We start from the raw sequence: 14,435 nt of genomic DNA, 5'->3' as shown, positions 1-14,435 counted from the left end.
TCACCTGTCACCCAACCCGTCACCCATCACCCAGACGCCTCAAATTGCTTGCCTGTCCAGCATGTCACCTTCTCTCTATATCACTGTCACCTGCACTCCCTGTCACTTTGTCACATGACCTTACTACCTGTCGCCAGTAATCACCGCGTGTCACCGGCGGTAAGGCATCGTTAAGACCAACGTAACTGGACCATAGTTGAGGGACATATGGTCCGCCACACACGTGACTCAATAGCCCAGGCAACAAGTAACTACACAGGCATGTGTGTAGGAGCCATATAACTCCTTGTCTCTCCATAGCATCAGGTTAATGATGTCTCTGTATCTCCCTATTACATCAGACCTACATCTAATGGCGCCCTCCACTACTTAACTGCATTATAACAACTGACTAGTTTCGTAACCAGTGACAATTTTTTTTGTCAGTCGAGCACAGCGCATATGCCTTGTTCCTCTTGCTTTGGGAGGTGCTTCCCGGCGTGCGTGTAAGAGTGTGGTATGGAACGCATACGCGCGCGCTTTCAACAGCGTCGCGACGACGTCAATGGACGCGTGCTGTATGCATATTTGGGGCCGAGCGAAGGATAGTTACTGTATGCATGGGTCGTGCTCCCAGGCGGCTCCCAAGGCCGACTGGTGGTTGGTGGAGGGCGGTGTTGACGCCAGGAGGCAGGTCAGGAGGGCCAAGCATCGTGACGGCCGCTGTTGCTGCTGCTGCTGCAGGAGTGTGGGACGCCACGCAGCTCCGACTCAGTGCTCGATGTAGCTTCATACAAGAAGAGGATTCTTCGTGCTTGTAGAGGTAGGACTTGAGGGCAAAGGACTTGCCACAGCGGGTGCAGGCGTAGGGTTTGATGCTGGAGTGGGTCTGGACGTGCGCTCGCAAGTTGGACTTGTCAGCGAAGGCCTTGCCGCACGTGGAACATCTGAAGGGCTTCTCTCCTGGAAGATAAACCTGAGATTCAAGCACTCTGCTGCGCGGTAGATTGTATGAGACACAAATATTGACTACAAACCATGAGCCATGACTGCCTTGGATTACATCTCCATCTACACACACACACTAAAACACGACCTTGCACATATCAGGCACATACTAAAGAATAAATACCTTGAGATGTGGAGTTATCTGAATTTATAAAACTATGATTAGATATATTTATAGTCAAAAAAAGGTTGCATATTTATCCGTGAAAGATTATTAACAAAAAGTAATGTTTAGATTCCTGCAATTTGACATATTTTCCTTTTCGATGGCCATATATAGTAAAATGATATATAGCAAAGTTGCAAAGGAAAGTTTAGGGGGAGGAGCGTGCTGTAGAGGGGGAGGAGCGTGCTGTAGAGGGGGAGGAGCGTGCTGTAGAGGGGGAGGAGCGTGCTGTAGAGGGGGAGGAGCGTGCTGTAGAGGGGGAGGAGCGTGCTGTTTAGGGGGGAGGAGCGTGCTGTTTAGGGGGGAGGAGCGTGCTGTTTAGGGGGGAGGAGCGTGCTGTTTAGGGGGAGGAGCGTGCTGTTTAGGGGGAGGAGCGTGCTGTAGAGGGGGAGGAGGGTGCTGTAGAGGGGGAGGAGCGTGCTGTTTAGGGGGGAGGAGCGTGCTGTTTAGGGGGGAGGAGCGTGCTGTTTAGGGGGGAGGAGCGTGCTGTTTAGGGGGGAGGAGCGTGCTGTTGAGGGGGAGGAGCGTGCTGTTGAGGAGGAGGAGGAGCGTGCTGTTGAGGGGGAGGAGCGTGCTGTTGAGGAGGAGGAGGAACGTGCTGTAGAGATGGAGGAGCTTGCTGTAGAGGGGGAGGAGCGTGCTGTAAAGGGGGAGGAGCGTGCTGTAAAGGGGAGGGGCATGCCAGTGATGGGAGGAGCGTGCTGTAGAGGGGGAGGAGCGTGCTGTAGAGGGGGAGGAGCGTGCCAATGATGGGAGGAGTGTGTGACAGAGCCGGGGGAGGAGTAGGAAGGCTGTGGAGGTGTGAGAGTGTAACTGGCGAAGACGTGGGTCGTGGGGTCACCTGTGTGGGTGCGGATGTGACCCTGGAGGAGCCAGGGGCGGGAGAAACACTTGCCGCAGGTGGTGCACTTGCAGCCCTGGTTGTGGGTGCGCATGTGCTGGCTGAAGGCGGGCGTGCTCACGTACACCTTGTCGCAGTACGGACACTTGCGCGCCACCCGCTTGTCGTCCGGGGACCGGTGCGTCTGTCTGAAACACAAGCAACGGTAGGGATGACCACACACAGAAATTTGACCTGAAATCAATGAATGAATGAATTATCAGGGGGAAAGCGCCAAGCCATTACGACTATAGCACTTGAAAGGGGTCAGGATGAGGATTTGGGATGGGACGGGGGGAAGGAATGGTGCCCCAACCACTTGTGAACGGTCGGGGATTGAACGCCATGACCTGCATGAAGCGAGACCGTCGTTCTACCGTCCAGCCCAAGTGGTTGGACCTGAAATCAAGTTATTTAGTCATTGGGTTCCTATTCTCGGGGTCCACGCCCCCCCCCCCTGGTGGAACTACTGATATTTCCCCAGGATTCAACCCCCCACAAGTTGCCTAAATCCGGGGTTACCCTATTTACGGCTAAGGTGAAAAGAGGCATCGGGTGTAAGGCTCCCCATAGGGAGCTAACTACTGACCTACCTCAAGATGGCACCCCACAATAATTTACTAACTCTCAGGTGAGGAACACAAGAGTGCCACATTGGCACCGGGTGTGAGGCAGGTTGTTCTGGTGGCCTCCACCCCCCCCCCCACACACACTACTCCCCCCCCTCCACACTACTACCCCCCACCTCCACACTACTCCCCCCCCCCCCACCACACTACTCCCCCCCTCCTCCACTATGCGTCACACCACCTCCCCCCCCCACCACCACCACCAAAACACTACATCTAAACCCATTTTCTCTAACAACTAACTGTTCTACCGTAATTGCATGAAACCCCCCCCCCATTCCCCTCCCCCCTACACACACAGTGAGAGTGAGAGTTAAAGATTGGCGCCCAGTCGATCCTTAACTGTTCGCCTCTGTTCGCCCAGCAATAAGTAGAGATCTGGTTTTCAAATGCTTGGCTGGGTCGAGTTTCAGGGGAAAACCTAGTGGGTATAAGGCTTGCCATGAGTAATGGGAAGGGAAAATATTGTCTGCTTACTGGTATCAGCAGTCGTCTGCTCCTGTACTCGCCTGTGTAAAATAAATGCTTAGGAAAACTACAGCCAGCAGAGGCCCATCTGTCCCCAACGGCTTCCCAGTAACTTAAGACGCGCTCCTCATCTCCTGGAAGGTGTTTGTGCTGTTATTATAATTCACTGTAATAGTGTAATTATAGTTACTGGAATGTAACTCTAATGCTGTATCTGTACTGTAAATGCAATTATGGTTCTTCACTGTAGCAAGCCTGTCTGTGTCTGCTGCCACTCTCACGGGAAGACCTTAAAACCAGCACCACAGAAAAGCTCAAATACAGAGAAGCCTCTTCCCGCCCTACAGTGTAATGTTGTTTGAGCATGTACGCCGGCGGGGCCCTCGCCACGATGATGTACGCCGGCGGGGCCCTCAGCACGATGATGTACGCCGGCGGGGCCCTCGGCACGATGGCCACCTACTGCACGGCACAGAATATCGCTGTGTGGCGCCACTTCCTGGAGCGCCCACGAAACGCCTAAGAACATAGCAAAGCGACTCTCTCTGTCTACCACAAATCACTTTAAATGTAACTTGCACGTGTAAGGACGACGAGAACTCGCTGTTCACCTCTCTGAAAACCTGGCTTCTGGGGCCTACTTCGACTGGGACGCCTGGCGAATAACTCTTCAGAACCTCGAGTACGTAAACACTTGTCAGTGGCGCGATAATTCTTCCTTAATACTCCCATGATGTATACCTCAGCCTGCTACAGGTAACTGTGGAACTCGTCCTCTCGAAGAGTACATCGCATTTTGACCTAGAAATCCCGTAACGGTCAAAACAGGAATTAATATTTATAGCGGCTCGAAAAAATTGACGTGGTCTCATTGTCTATTTGCGGGTCCGTAGGCTACATAGTGTCCCAGACTCGGCGCCTTCTTTTGATAATTTCTTACTTATTCGCGGTTCCTCGATTAGGTTCGTCCAATTTAGTGAGGCTGTGAACACTGGAGAGGACGTAACCCCCCCTTCACCCCCGAGTGAGTGGTAAAAATCAGCCTTACCACACAAGCTGATCTGTGATTCTAGATCTCCAGCTGATGAAAGGAAATAAGACTAGGCTCTATGCAGTCCCAGCCAATTGTAATTTGAAAAACTTGAAATTTTTTTTTTGAAAACTAGCCTTTTCTTGTGAGGTCAGGCTTCCTATTCAATACCCTCTCGCCCACTTTTTTTTGTTACATTTATAGAGCGTCTTGCAATGTAAGTTCGTCCTGTCTGAGTTTTTTCGAGTGAAGTGAGTGAAATATTCATTTCCGGGCTGCCACGCTCTCTCTGGGGGTTTGGGACACCCCCTGATTTAGGTGACCGTCAAAAGCAAAGACCAATAAACTCGCGTGCCTACATTTGTGGCGGGGCCTCAGAACTAGAACCCAACCCTGAACCCTCAAAATCGAGCACTGGTCGACGAGACCAATAATAAAGCTGGGAGGGGAAGGGGGGTGAGAATGATTAGCCTAGCAGTAGGCTTCCATCAGTCTCAGGAGACTATGGAGTTGCGCTCTGGTCGTTGGTCTGGAGTGGCCTCTCCAGGGCGCAAAGTCAGGGTCCTACCACCCAGCAATTTACAAAAAATCTAAATGGATAACATTTACATGTGTAAATGATGCAATTCTGAAGCTGTCTGAGGTTACCTCGTGGAGCCTGAAGTATTAGTGTGGCGTATGACACCGATGGTAGAGGAATGCTGTGAAATGGACGACTGAATGTAGGGTCACAACACACCTGCTGGTCGTACACGTGGGTCTTAGGGTGAGTGGTTTGTGTGTTACATTGACGTTCCAGTTCTGTTGTGGTACACTGAAACTTTGGCTCTTTTGAGTGCGTGGCAGGTGTGGCACTGGGCAGGTGTGGCACTGGGCAAGTGTGGCACTGGGCAAGTGGGCCACTGGGCAAGTGGGCCACTGGGCAAGTGGGCCACTGGGCAAGTGTGCCACTGGGCAGGTGTGCCACTGGACAGGTGTGGCACTAGTGGGGTGTGGAGCATTAGTTGCAGTGGCACACGAAGGGCCACGAAGCTTGAGTCTACTGGCACAGGTACTACAAGAGAGCTTGGGAGTATGCCTCAGTGGTCCAGGGACATGGGTTCGATCCCAATACATGGCCTCAATATTTTCTCAATAGATAAGTCAGATTCTTGTGACTTCCTTATACATTGTGTTCTGGGTCGCCTTATATATATGTGGATCATCCTTAAACTACAAACCTTTTGGCGCACTTAAATCCAATCATGAAGTAGAGAGAGAGAGAGAGAGAATTAGGGAATTGTTCAGTGCTTCGCGGTGCTTGTGATAATTCTGGATTTTACTCTTAAAACGGTTTACAGAGTCGGGGAAAGACATGTGATATCTCTCACAAATATTACAAATAATGATGATATAGAATTTAAGTTATCATGCAAAAAGTCTAACATTGAGGTAGACCTAGATACCCCTCCCTCCTATCTCTAGTGTCGAGACTATATTGCTCCAAACAATCAGGTTTGCTAGAGGGAAATTAGACACTGAAATGCCGGTAAGCAGCAGTATAAAGAAACATTAGTTAGATCTGATACTTGTATAATTGTGCAGCACAAAAGGTTGAGCAGAGTGGTTATCTTGAGATGATTTCAGGGCTTTTTAGTGTCCCCGCGGCCCGGTCCTCGACCAGGCCTCCACCCCCAGGAAGCAGCCCGTGACAGCTGACTAACACCCAGGTACCTATTTTACTGCTAGGTAACAGGGGCATAGGGTGAAAGAAACTCTGCCCATTGTTTCTCGCCGGCGCCTGGGATCGAACCCAGGACCACAGGATCACAAGACCAGCGTGCTGTCCGCTCGGCCGACCTGGTTGCCAGGGTCAGGTTGAGGCTGTGTTACCTGTGACACCTGGTTACAGCTGACGAGTCTACTAATGTGTACACTGTCGCCAGCAACTGGGTCATGTCACTCTAACATTGTTAGTAAATGTCCGGTCACTAAACTTTTTAGGTCTTTTAGTATGAGGTATATGAAACTTGAAAACTCTTCATCTACTCCTATGTCCTCGGCCAGTTACAGCACCGCTCCTGTGCCAGGTAAGTCCACTACGGGCTCACCATAGCCCGTGCTACTTGTCCCGCTCCTGTGCCAGGTAAGTCCACTACGGGCTCACCATAGCCCGTGCTACTTGCCCCGCTCCTGTGCCAGGTAAGTCCACTACGGGCTCACCATAGCCCGTGCTACTTGCCCGGCTCCTGTGCCAGGTAAGTCCACTACGGGCTCACCATAGCCCGTGCTACTTGCCCCGCTCCTGTGCCAGGTAAGTCCACTACGGGCTCACCATAGCCCGTGCTACTTGCCCCGCTCCTGTGCCAGGTAAGTCCACTACGGGCTCACCATAGCCCGTGCTACTTGGAACTTTCTGTTCAGAGTTGCTGAATCTAAATCACCAACAAAGAAAGATGTCCTGGAAGACATGGTCATAATCGCTGCGACATACTCCAGTAACTACTGAACGCGTCCCTCCATGACACACCATACAATATGGAGACCTTAGCATCACACAGCCTAGCGTCTGACAAATCCCTGTAGTCTTTCCTATAATGCTGAGTGACCCATAAATGCGGATGTTACCTTATGTTAATTTTCTTGTCTGGTGAACTGGTCACTTGAGACAGTTAAACAAGTCCCAGCTGCGGCTGGGTACAAGTGACAGGTCGAACAACCCAGCGGTGTTCTTAGTGTGATAAGACTTAAATTAGTTGATTTACCTGTGTCTTGCGAGGTTGGAAGAGGTAGAGTAAGTCCGCCCACACTCCGGACAGATGTGAGCGTCTCGTACAGGCGGGGGCGGAGTCGTGGGCGGCGTGGGCGCGGGCGGCGAGTGTGTGGGCGTTCGTGGCGGACTAGTGCTGAGGTTGAGAGGCTGGTCGTGCTGTGGCGCCACAGTAATGATGGTGGTGTGGGCGTCCAGCTCCAGCACGGGCGTGTTGCTCTCTCTGTGTGGCGTGGGCGTTGTCGCGGGCGTGGGCGTGTTGTAACGGGCGGGGAGATCTTCTGGTCGCAGGGCGGCCAGCCATGGCTTGTCGGCGCACACCAGGGCGATGTCGGCCAGAAGAGTTAGTGAATCGTGCGGACCGGCGGGGGACGGCGGCCATGGAGTCTGTCCCTGTGGCGGGGAGGTGGGGGGCGCCGGCCCCCCAACATTGTTGTACACCACTCCGGCCTCCCCCATACCTGCCTCCAACACTACGGGGTAAACACACACCTGGCTGAGCGTTGTGGCACATATATCACTTTAGCAACGGAAGAACGATCACACGACACCTCGAAGGCTCTCAAGTACGACACTTTAGCGGGCCGCGAGTACGATACCTCTTAGGCTCTTGGGTACGATACCTCTTAGGCTCTCGGGTACGATACCTTGGAGACTCTCTCACACGTGAGGAGCCACTTGTTCGTGGCGTGGCGGCAACGGCACTGGTGGTAGCGAGGGCCGGTGGTTGGCACGAGTGCCCCTCACCACGTGCTGGCACCCACACCTATTTTGAGCCCTTCTACCACCCTCATTCTGGCCCGGTCCCACCCCCCTTGCCCCCACGACCCTCCCTAACACAGCTGCTGCCCCCCACGACCCACCCTAACACAGCTGCTGCCCCCCCCCACGACCCACCCTAACACAGCTGCTGCCCCCACGACCCTCCCTAACACAGCTGCTGCCCCCCACGACCCACCCTAACACAGCTGCTGCCCCCCACGACCCTCCCTAACACAGCTGCTGCCCCCACGACCCTCCCTAACACAGCTGCTGCCCCCCCACGACCCTCCCTAACACAGCTGCTGCCCCCCACGACCCTCCCTAACACAGCTGCTGCCCCCCACGACCCTCCCTAACACAGCTGCTGCCCCCACGACCCTCCCTAACACAGCTGCTGCCCCCACGACCCACCCTAACACAGCTGCTGCCCCCCACGACCCACCCTAACACAGCTGCTGCCCCCCACGACCCACCCTAACACAGCTGCTGCCCCCACGACCCTCCCTAACACAGCTGCTGCCCCCACGACCCACCCTAACACAGCTGCTGCCCCCCACGACCCACCCTAACACAGCTGCTGCCCCCCACGACCCACCCTAACACAGCTGCTGCCCCCACGACCCACCCTAACACAGCTGCTGCCCCCCACGACCCACCCTAACACAGCTGCTGCCCCCCACGACCCTCCCTAACACAGCTGCTGCCCCCCCACGACCCTCCCTAACACAGCTGCTGCCCCCACGACCCTCCCTAACACAGCTGCTGCCCCACACGACCCTCCCTAACACAGCTGCTGCCCCCCACGACCCACCCTAACACAGCTGCTGCCCCCCACGACCCACCCTAACACAGCTGCTGCCCCCCACGACCCACCCTAACACAGCTGCTGCCCCCCACGACCCACCCTAACACAGCTGCTGCCCCCCACGACCCTCCCTAACACAGCTGCTGCCCCCCACGACCCACCCTAACACAGCTGCTGCCCCCCCCCACGACCCACCCTAACACAGCTGCTGCCCCCCCCCCACGACCCACCCTAACACAGCTGCTGCCCCCCCACGACCCACCCTAACACAGCTGCTGCCCCCCACGACCCTCCCTAACACAGCTGCTGCCCCCCACGACCCACCCTAACACAGCTGCTGCCCCTCACGACCCTCCCTAACACAGCTGCTGCCCCCCCACGACCCACCCTAACACAGCTGCTGCCCCCCCCCCCACGACCCACCCTAACACAGCTGCTGCCCCCCCACGACCCACCCTAACACAGCTGCTGCCCCCCCCCACGACCCACCCTAACACAGCTGCTGCCCCCACGACCCACCCTAACACAGCTGCTGCCCCCCACGACCCACCCTAACACAGCAGCTGCTCCCCACGACCCTCCCTAACACAGCTGCTGCCCGATACTTTTTGGTTTTGATTTTGAATAAGGCAAAAGTTGAACAGCTTTTCATAATGTTGCATCTGTGTACGGTGTGGCACAGGGCGCTCTGAGTGTTGGATCTGGGATCCCTGGTGCCGCCCCTGTGTCGGAACTTCCTAATGGTGGGCTTCTTCGAGGGATCTTTACCTCTACCTTACGACAGTTGGGATCGTAGAGTCGGATTGGTCTGCTGCGGTTACACCAGTCGCTTCCCTAGCATTCAACACCTTCCCTACCCTTCACCACCTTCCCCTGCCCTTCACCACCTTCCCCTGCCCTTCACCACCTTCCCTACCCTTCACCACCTTCCCTACACTTTACCAACTTCCCTGCCCTTCATCACCACTTCGTAACTATATTAATTTAAGGTAAGTAATACTGTGAAATAGGCTGTTGATGTCTGCGTGTACAAACTCTGCAACTATTTCGTCAGTGTTCTAACTTGCTTAGCTAATTGGATATTGAGGTTGAGTTCCTGAGCTCATAATGTCCTCCTGTAACCTTCCCACTGTCACTCACAGGATGAATATGGACTCTCCTCCACTCACAGGTTGAGTGTGGGAGGTTCACCACTAACTCACAGGATGGGTATGGATTCCGCCATTGTACTCAGGCTTGGTATGGGGCCCATCGCCGCCCACACGATGGGCATAGGCTACGTAATAGTTTTTGGAGCGCCTTCGACAAGCTGCCGGCTTCCTGTCCTCGTCGAGGCCACTAGTGTTAGTGGCCCCCTCGGGTAAATTCAGGTAATTAATAAATGAAACTAACCAATAGTTAAATTCTCTGCAGTTAGGATAGGAGCCTCATTACATTTTCCCGCGGTTTTTCTCCCCCCTGCTGGCGTTTGGTTAGTACTAATGCTTATAGAGGCGGGTTTCTTGGGCGCGGCGGCATACCTTCCGCCCTTTGTTCCTGGCTGCTATTCTTATATACGTCAGACTGTGTTATATGGACTCCCGGGCCCTCCACTCCTGTTGCGTCAGGAAGTGGTTGTCATTCTTGAATTGCGTATGTGCCTAATTGTGCCTGCGGGGTGTTGAGCTTTGGCTCTTTGGTCCCGCCTCTCGATTATCACTCAACTGGTATATATACACTTCCTGAGTCTATTAGGTTCATTCATATCTACATTTGAAACTGTGTATGGAGTCTGTCTCCACCTACCATTACTATCCAGAGGCAACATTTTCATAATGTTGCATCTGGGAAGGTGTACAATCCCTGAACCCGTGTTGGTGGTGTTACAAAAGTTTCGTCTCTCCTGATTTTTTTTCTAAATCTTCTCAGTCACCTTGCATGATATGCAAGTTAGGGACACTGGTGTATAGTTCAGTGCTGCCTGTCTGTCTGTCTGTCTCCCATCTTGTATATCGGGACTATAATAGCCGTCTTCCAACTTTTTAGTAGTTGTGCTACCAGTGACCTATTATACACCATGATGGGGGAAGGTGTCAGTGGTGTCAGTGAGAGATGGTAGTACTTCTGACAGGGAACTGTCGCATCTTCGGGGTGGGGCTCGCCTGCTGAGGTCTCTCACCTGCACTCAACTCTCGCCTGTGGCTCCTAGGAGCAGCTGTCTGCAGGCAACAGCGGCCACACCCGGGGTAAACACCTTCCACTGGCGGGCACAACCAGGTGAGGGTTGTCGAAGATTTGAGGCCCTCGGTGAACTAAAGTTTCTCTCCCTACGCATGTCAAGACTGGACCAGGCTTGTTGATGTTTTTAGATTCAGCAACTCAGAACACAAAGTTCCAAGCAGCACGGGCTATGGTGAGCCCGTCGTACTTACCTGGCATAGGAGATATGCACGCAGATGCTAGACCCGGCGGACTGCGCTAAGGGAACCACCAGAATAGGTCAAAGGGCGGGAAGGCGGAGACCCAGCAAAGCGCTGACCAGCGGACGGGAACCTGGACCTATGATTGATTCATACGTCCATCCTTTGCATTTAAATTTTTTGTTCCGTTTGGATTGAGACAAACTTATCTATTGCTTCCTGCCACGTCTGAGAAATGTAATCCATCATGTCTTGTGCAGTCTTAGGTTCTGTTACCAATGGCATTGCTATTTACACTCGTGTGTATGTGCCTACATATCCCAGGGGCCTACAGTTCACTTTTGTTGCTGGCATGTCTGTTAAAAGATCACGGGATGACTCGGAATGGTTAAAAGAAAAAATAAACTGGTTAAAGTCCCTCTGCATGAAATCCTGATTGAGGTCCCCTTCCCTCTAGTTATTACCATCAATAGGGCGTCGAAGTATCCAACAGGAAGCTGGCTGGGTGAGGAGAACCTTGTCACGTCTGGAATTGGCAGAACCCGTAAGATATGTGTGTAGATCTATTGATTCAAACTGTAACTATCCCTTCCCACCCCCCTCCTTCGTCCCAGGTGATAAGACGCATACGTGACGTGTACATCACCCACGTCAAGACGTTGAATGGCCCAACGATGTGTAGTCACGAAACTGTGCAAGATGGCCAACATTGGTAACAAAGCCCACGATGTTGGTAAATATTATGTTAGTAGAGAGAGAGAGAGAGGTACGCCTAGGCTCAGCGTGCCCTTGCTACACTGCTGGGTGCTGGGTGTTCCTGGGGGCGGTGTAGGGGGGTATATTTAACCCTTACCTTGAAGATGTAAGGCGCTCATCTGGCCACCTAGGGAGTGGGGGCGGCCATGTGGGTGGGAAGTGAGCCGTAGGTGGGTGTTGGGAGGAATAAGGAGACAGTTTGGGGGATGGAGAGTGGACTGAATGGGATGGGAGAGGAATAGGGAGTGGCGTGGGAGAGGGGCTATTGAGAGAGGGATGGTGGGGGACAGGTAAGACTTGTGAGGGGAGGGAGAGGGAGCAGGTAACAAAGGGAAATTCCCTTAAGGGTGCTGCGTGGCTGGCAGTGGTCCAGCAGATGGCGTCAGCACCACCTGCCACCACCACCACACGCCTCAACCACCTGCCACCACCACACTCAACCACCTGCCACCACCACACTCAACCACCTGCCACCACCACCACACGCCTCAACCACCTGCCACCACCACACTCAACCACCTGCCACCACCACCACACAACCACCTACCACCACCTACCACTACCACCACAACCACACAACCACCTGCCCCCACCACCACACTCCTCAACCACCTGCCACCACCACCACACTCATCAACCACCTACCACTACACTCCTCAACCACCACCTGGTCTCTCCCTAGCCTAGCATACCACATACAAATAGTAAATTAGGTGTAAGAAAGCACATATCACTGCCAGGATTTTGTTATTTGGGCCTTAGACAAGTTAGGTTCTCTAGTTAATATTCTACTTTAAGTATGACATTTAAAATAACCCAGTAGTGCAACACAGTGACTCCGTGGAGGCGCAACACAATAGTTCTAATAATAATAATAATAATAATAATTTATTTCCCAGAAGGTATACTTGGTTGGTGAGATTACGTAAGATTGGTATATTTACATTCTTGTAAAGCCACGGGCGGGTTCTTAATCTAACATAAGGTCATTTCTATAGTCATTTCTATGTGTTTTAACACTCGTTGTTGGCACAGGAACTATCGTTTTGTTGCTAAATGTTAGAATGGCATTTCACCGTCGTAAACCCACATTAAACACACCGTGATGAGTGCCCCATATAGCCAACTGTCCCATATGCAAGAGAATATGTAGATCTGTCCCCTCTATCCACGGAGGACGGACGAACACGAGTTTATTCACCTACCTGCTTGATACCTGGGGCCAGATTCACGAAAGCACTTACGCAAACACTTACGAACCTGTATATCTTTTCTCAGTCTTTGGCGGCTTTGTTTACAATTATTAAACAGTTAATGAGCGCCGAAGCACCAGGAGGCTGTTTATAACAATAACAACAGTTGATTAGGAAGTTTTCATGCTTGTAAACTGTTTAATAAATGTAACCAAAGCCGTCAAAGATTGAGGAAAGATTTACACGTTCGTAAGTGCTTGCGTAAGTCCTTCATGAATCTGGCCCCTGGTTGATGGGGTTCTGGGAGTTCTTTTACTCCCCAAGCCCGGCCCGAGGCCAGGCTTGAGAGTTTGGTCCACTAGGCTGTTGCTTGGAGCGGCCCGCAGGCCCACATATACCTGGTTGATGGGGTTCTGGGAGTTCTTCTACTCCCCAAGCCCAGCCCGAGGCCAGGCTATGGTGATCCCGTAAGTGTCTGGTGTAGGGGATGTATTTACCTACTGTTCTTGAGTGTTATCCTGCGATATCTGAGGTCATGGCCTCCTCGCTTAAGTTGATATCATTGATGAAAAATTGTGTACTTGTATCCTCACACACCTGCCTCCATGTCAGGTGTTGCTTGGGAGGGAGAGGGGGATGAGGGATGGGAAGGGGAAGCTAGAGGGATAGGAGGGGAGGGATGGAAGAGGAGGTAGAGAGAGAGGAAGTAGCATAAAGAAAACACCTCCCATTAACCCTGGGAGATATTTTGGGTCGTCTATGCCACCACCTTCCCTTCCCCCTTCCATCATCTCCCCCCCCCCTCTCCTACCCGTCACATTTCCTTCCCACCCATCCCAACCCCTCTCCCCCCTCCCCCCACAACCACCTCCCCCACCCAACGCGCGGTTCCCGCCACGCTGACTCTTTAAACGGCAGCTGTAGTTTAAATGTCCGGCTCTTTAAAGATGTCTGCCCCCGGTCCTTTTAAAGATGTCTGCCCCCGGTCCTTTTTAAAGATGTCAGCCCCCGGTCCTTTTTAAAGATGTCAGCCCCCGGTCCTTTTTAAAGATGTCTGCCCCTGGTCCTTTTAAAGATGTCTGCCCCATGTTTACCATCTCGTATGTAAACAAAACAAAACAAAAATGCTATTCACTATCGTCTACGTAATTTAGAAGACTAACATTCGTGTTCCCTTGGGCCTGGTAGGTGGTCGTGGACCCCACTGTGTATGGTAGGTGGTCCCCCCTGTGTATGGCAGGTGGTCGTGGACCCCACTGTGTATGGCAGATGGTCGTGGACCCCACTGTGTATGGTAGGTGGTCCCCACTGTGTATGACAGGTGGTCGTGGACCCCACTGTGTATGGCAGGTGGTCGTGGGCCCCCCTGTGTATGGCAGGTGGTCGTGGACCCCACTGTGTATGGCAGGTGGTCGTGGACCCCACTGTGTATGGTAGGTGGTCGTGGACCCCACTGTGTATGGTAGGTGGTCGTGGACCCCCCTGTGTATGGCAGGTGGTCGTGGACCCCCCTGTGTATGGCAGGTGGTTTAACAACCACCTGAGACAACCACCTGTGGGCCACATTGCTACAGGTGGTGCCAACGCTAGGCAGGTGGTGGTGAAAAGTCA

At 53.0% G+C, this 14,435-nt stretch overlaps 1 protein-coding gene across 1 annotated transcript; it reads right to left on the bottom strand.

Annotated features, from left to right (window-relative positions):
* Positions 1-7: 7 nt before the first annotated feature.
* LOC123768962 (zinc finger protein SNAI2) lies at positions 8-7,648 on the bottom strand. The gene is made up of 3 exons (XM_045759839.2): positions 6,905-7,648; positions 1,995-2,182; positions 8-942 (listed from the first exon to the last, which is right to left on the bottom strand). The coding sequence occupies exons 1-3, from the start codon at positions 7,366-7,368 to the stop codon at positions 542-544; spliced, it is 1,053 nt and encodes a 350-aa protein (XP_045615795.2). The 5' UTR covers positions 7,369-7,648; the 3' UTR covers positions 8-541.
* Between the last annotated feature and the right edge of the window lie 6,787 nt (positions 7,649-14,435).

Source organism: Procambarus clarkii, chromosome 64, assembly GCF_040958095.1.
Source record: "Procambarus clarkii isolate CNS0578487 chromosome 64, FALCON_Pclarkii_2.0, whole genome shotgun sequence".
NCBI lineage: Eukaryota > Metazoa > Arthropoda > Malacostraca > Decapoda > Cambaridae > Procambarus > Procambarus clarkii.
The sequence above is the reverse complement of the archived record's forward strand: the minus strand, read 5'-3'. Positions and strand labels throughout refer to the sequence as shown.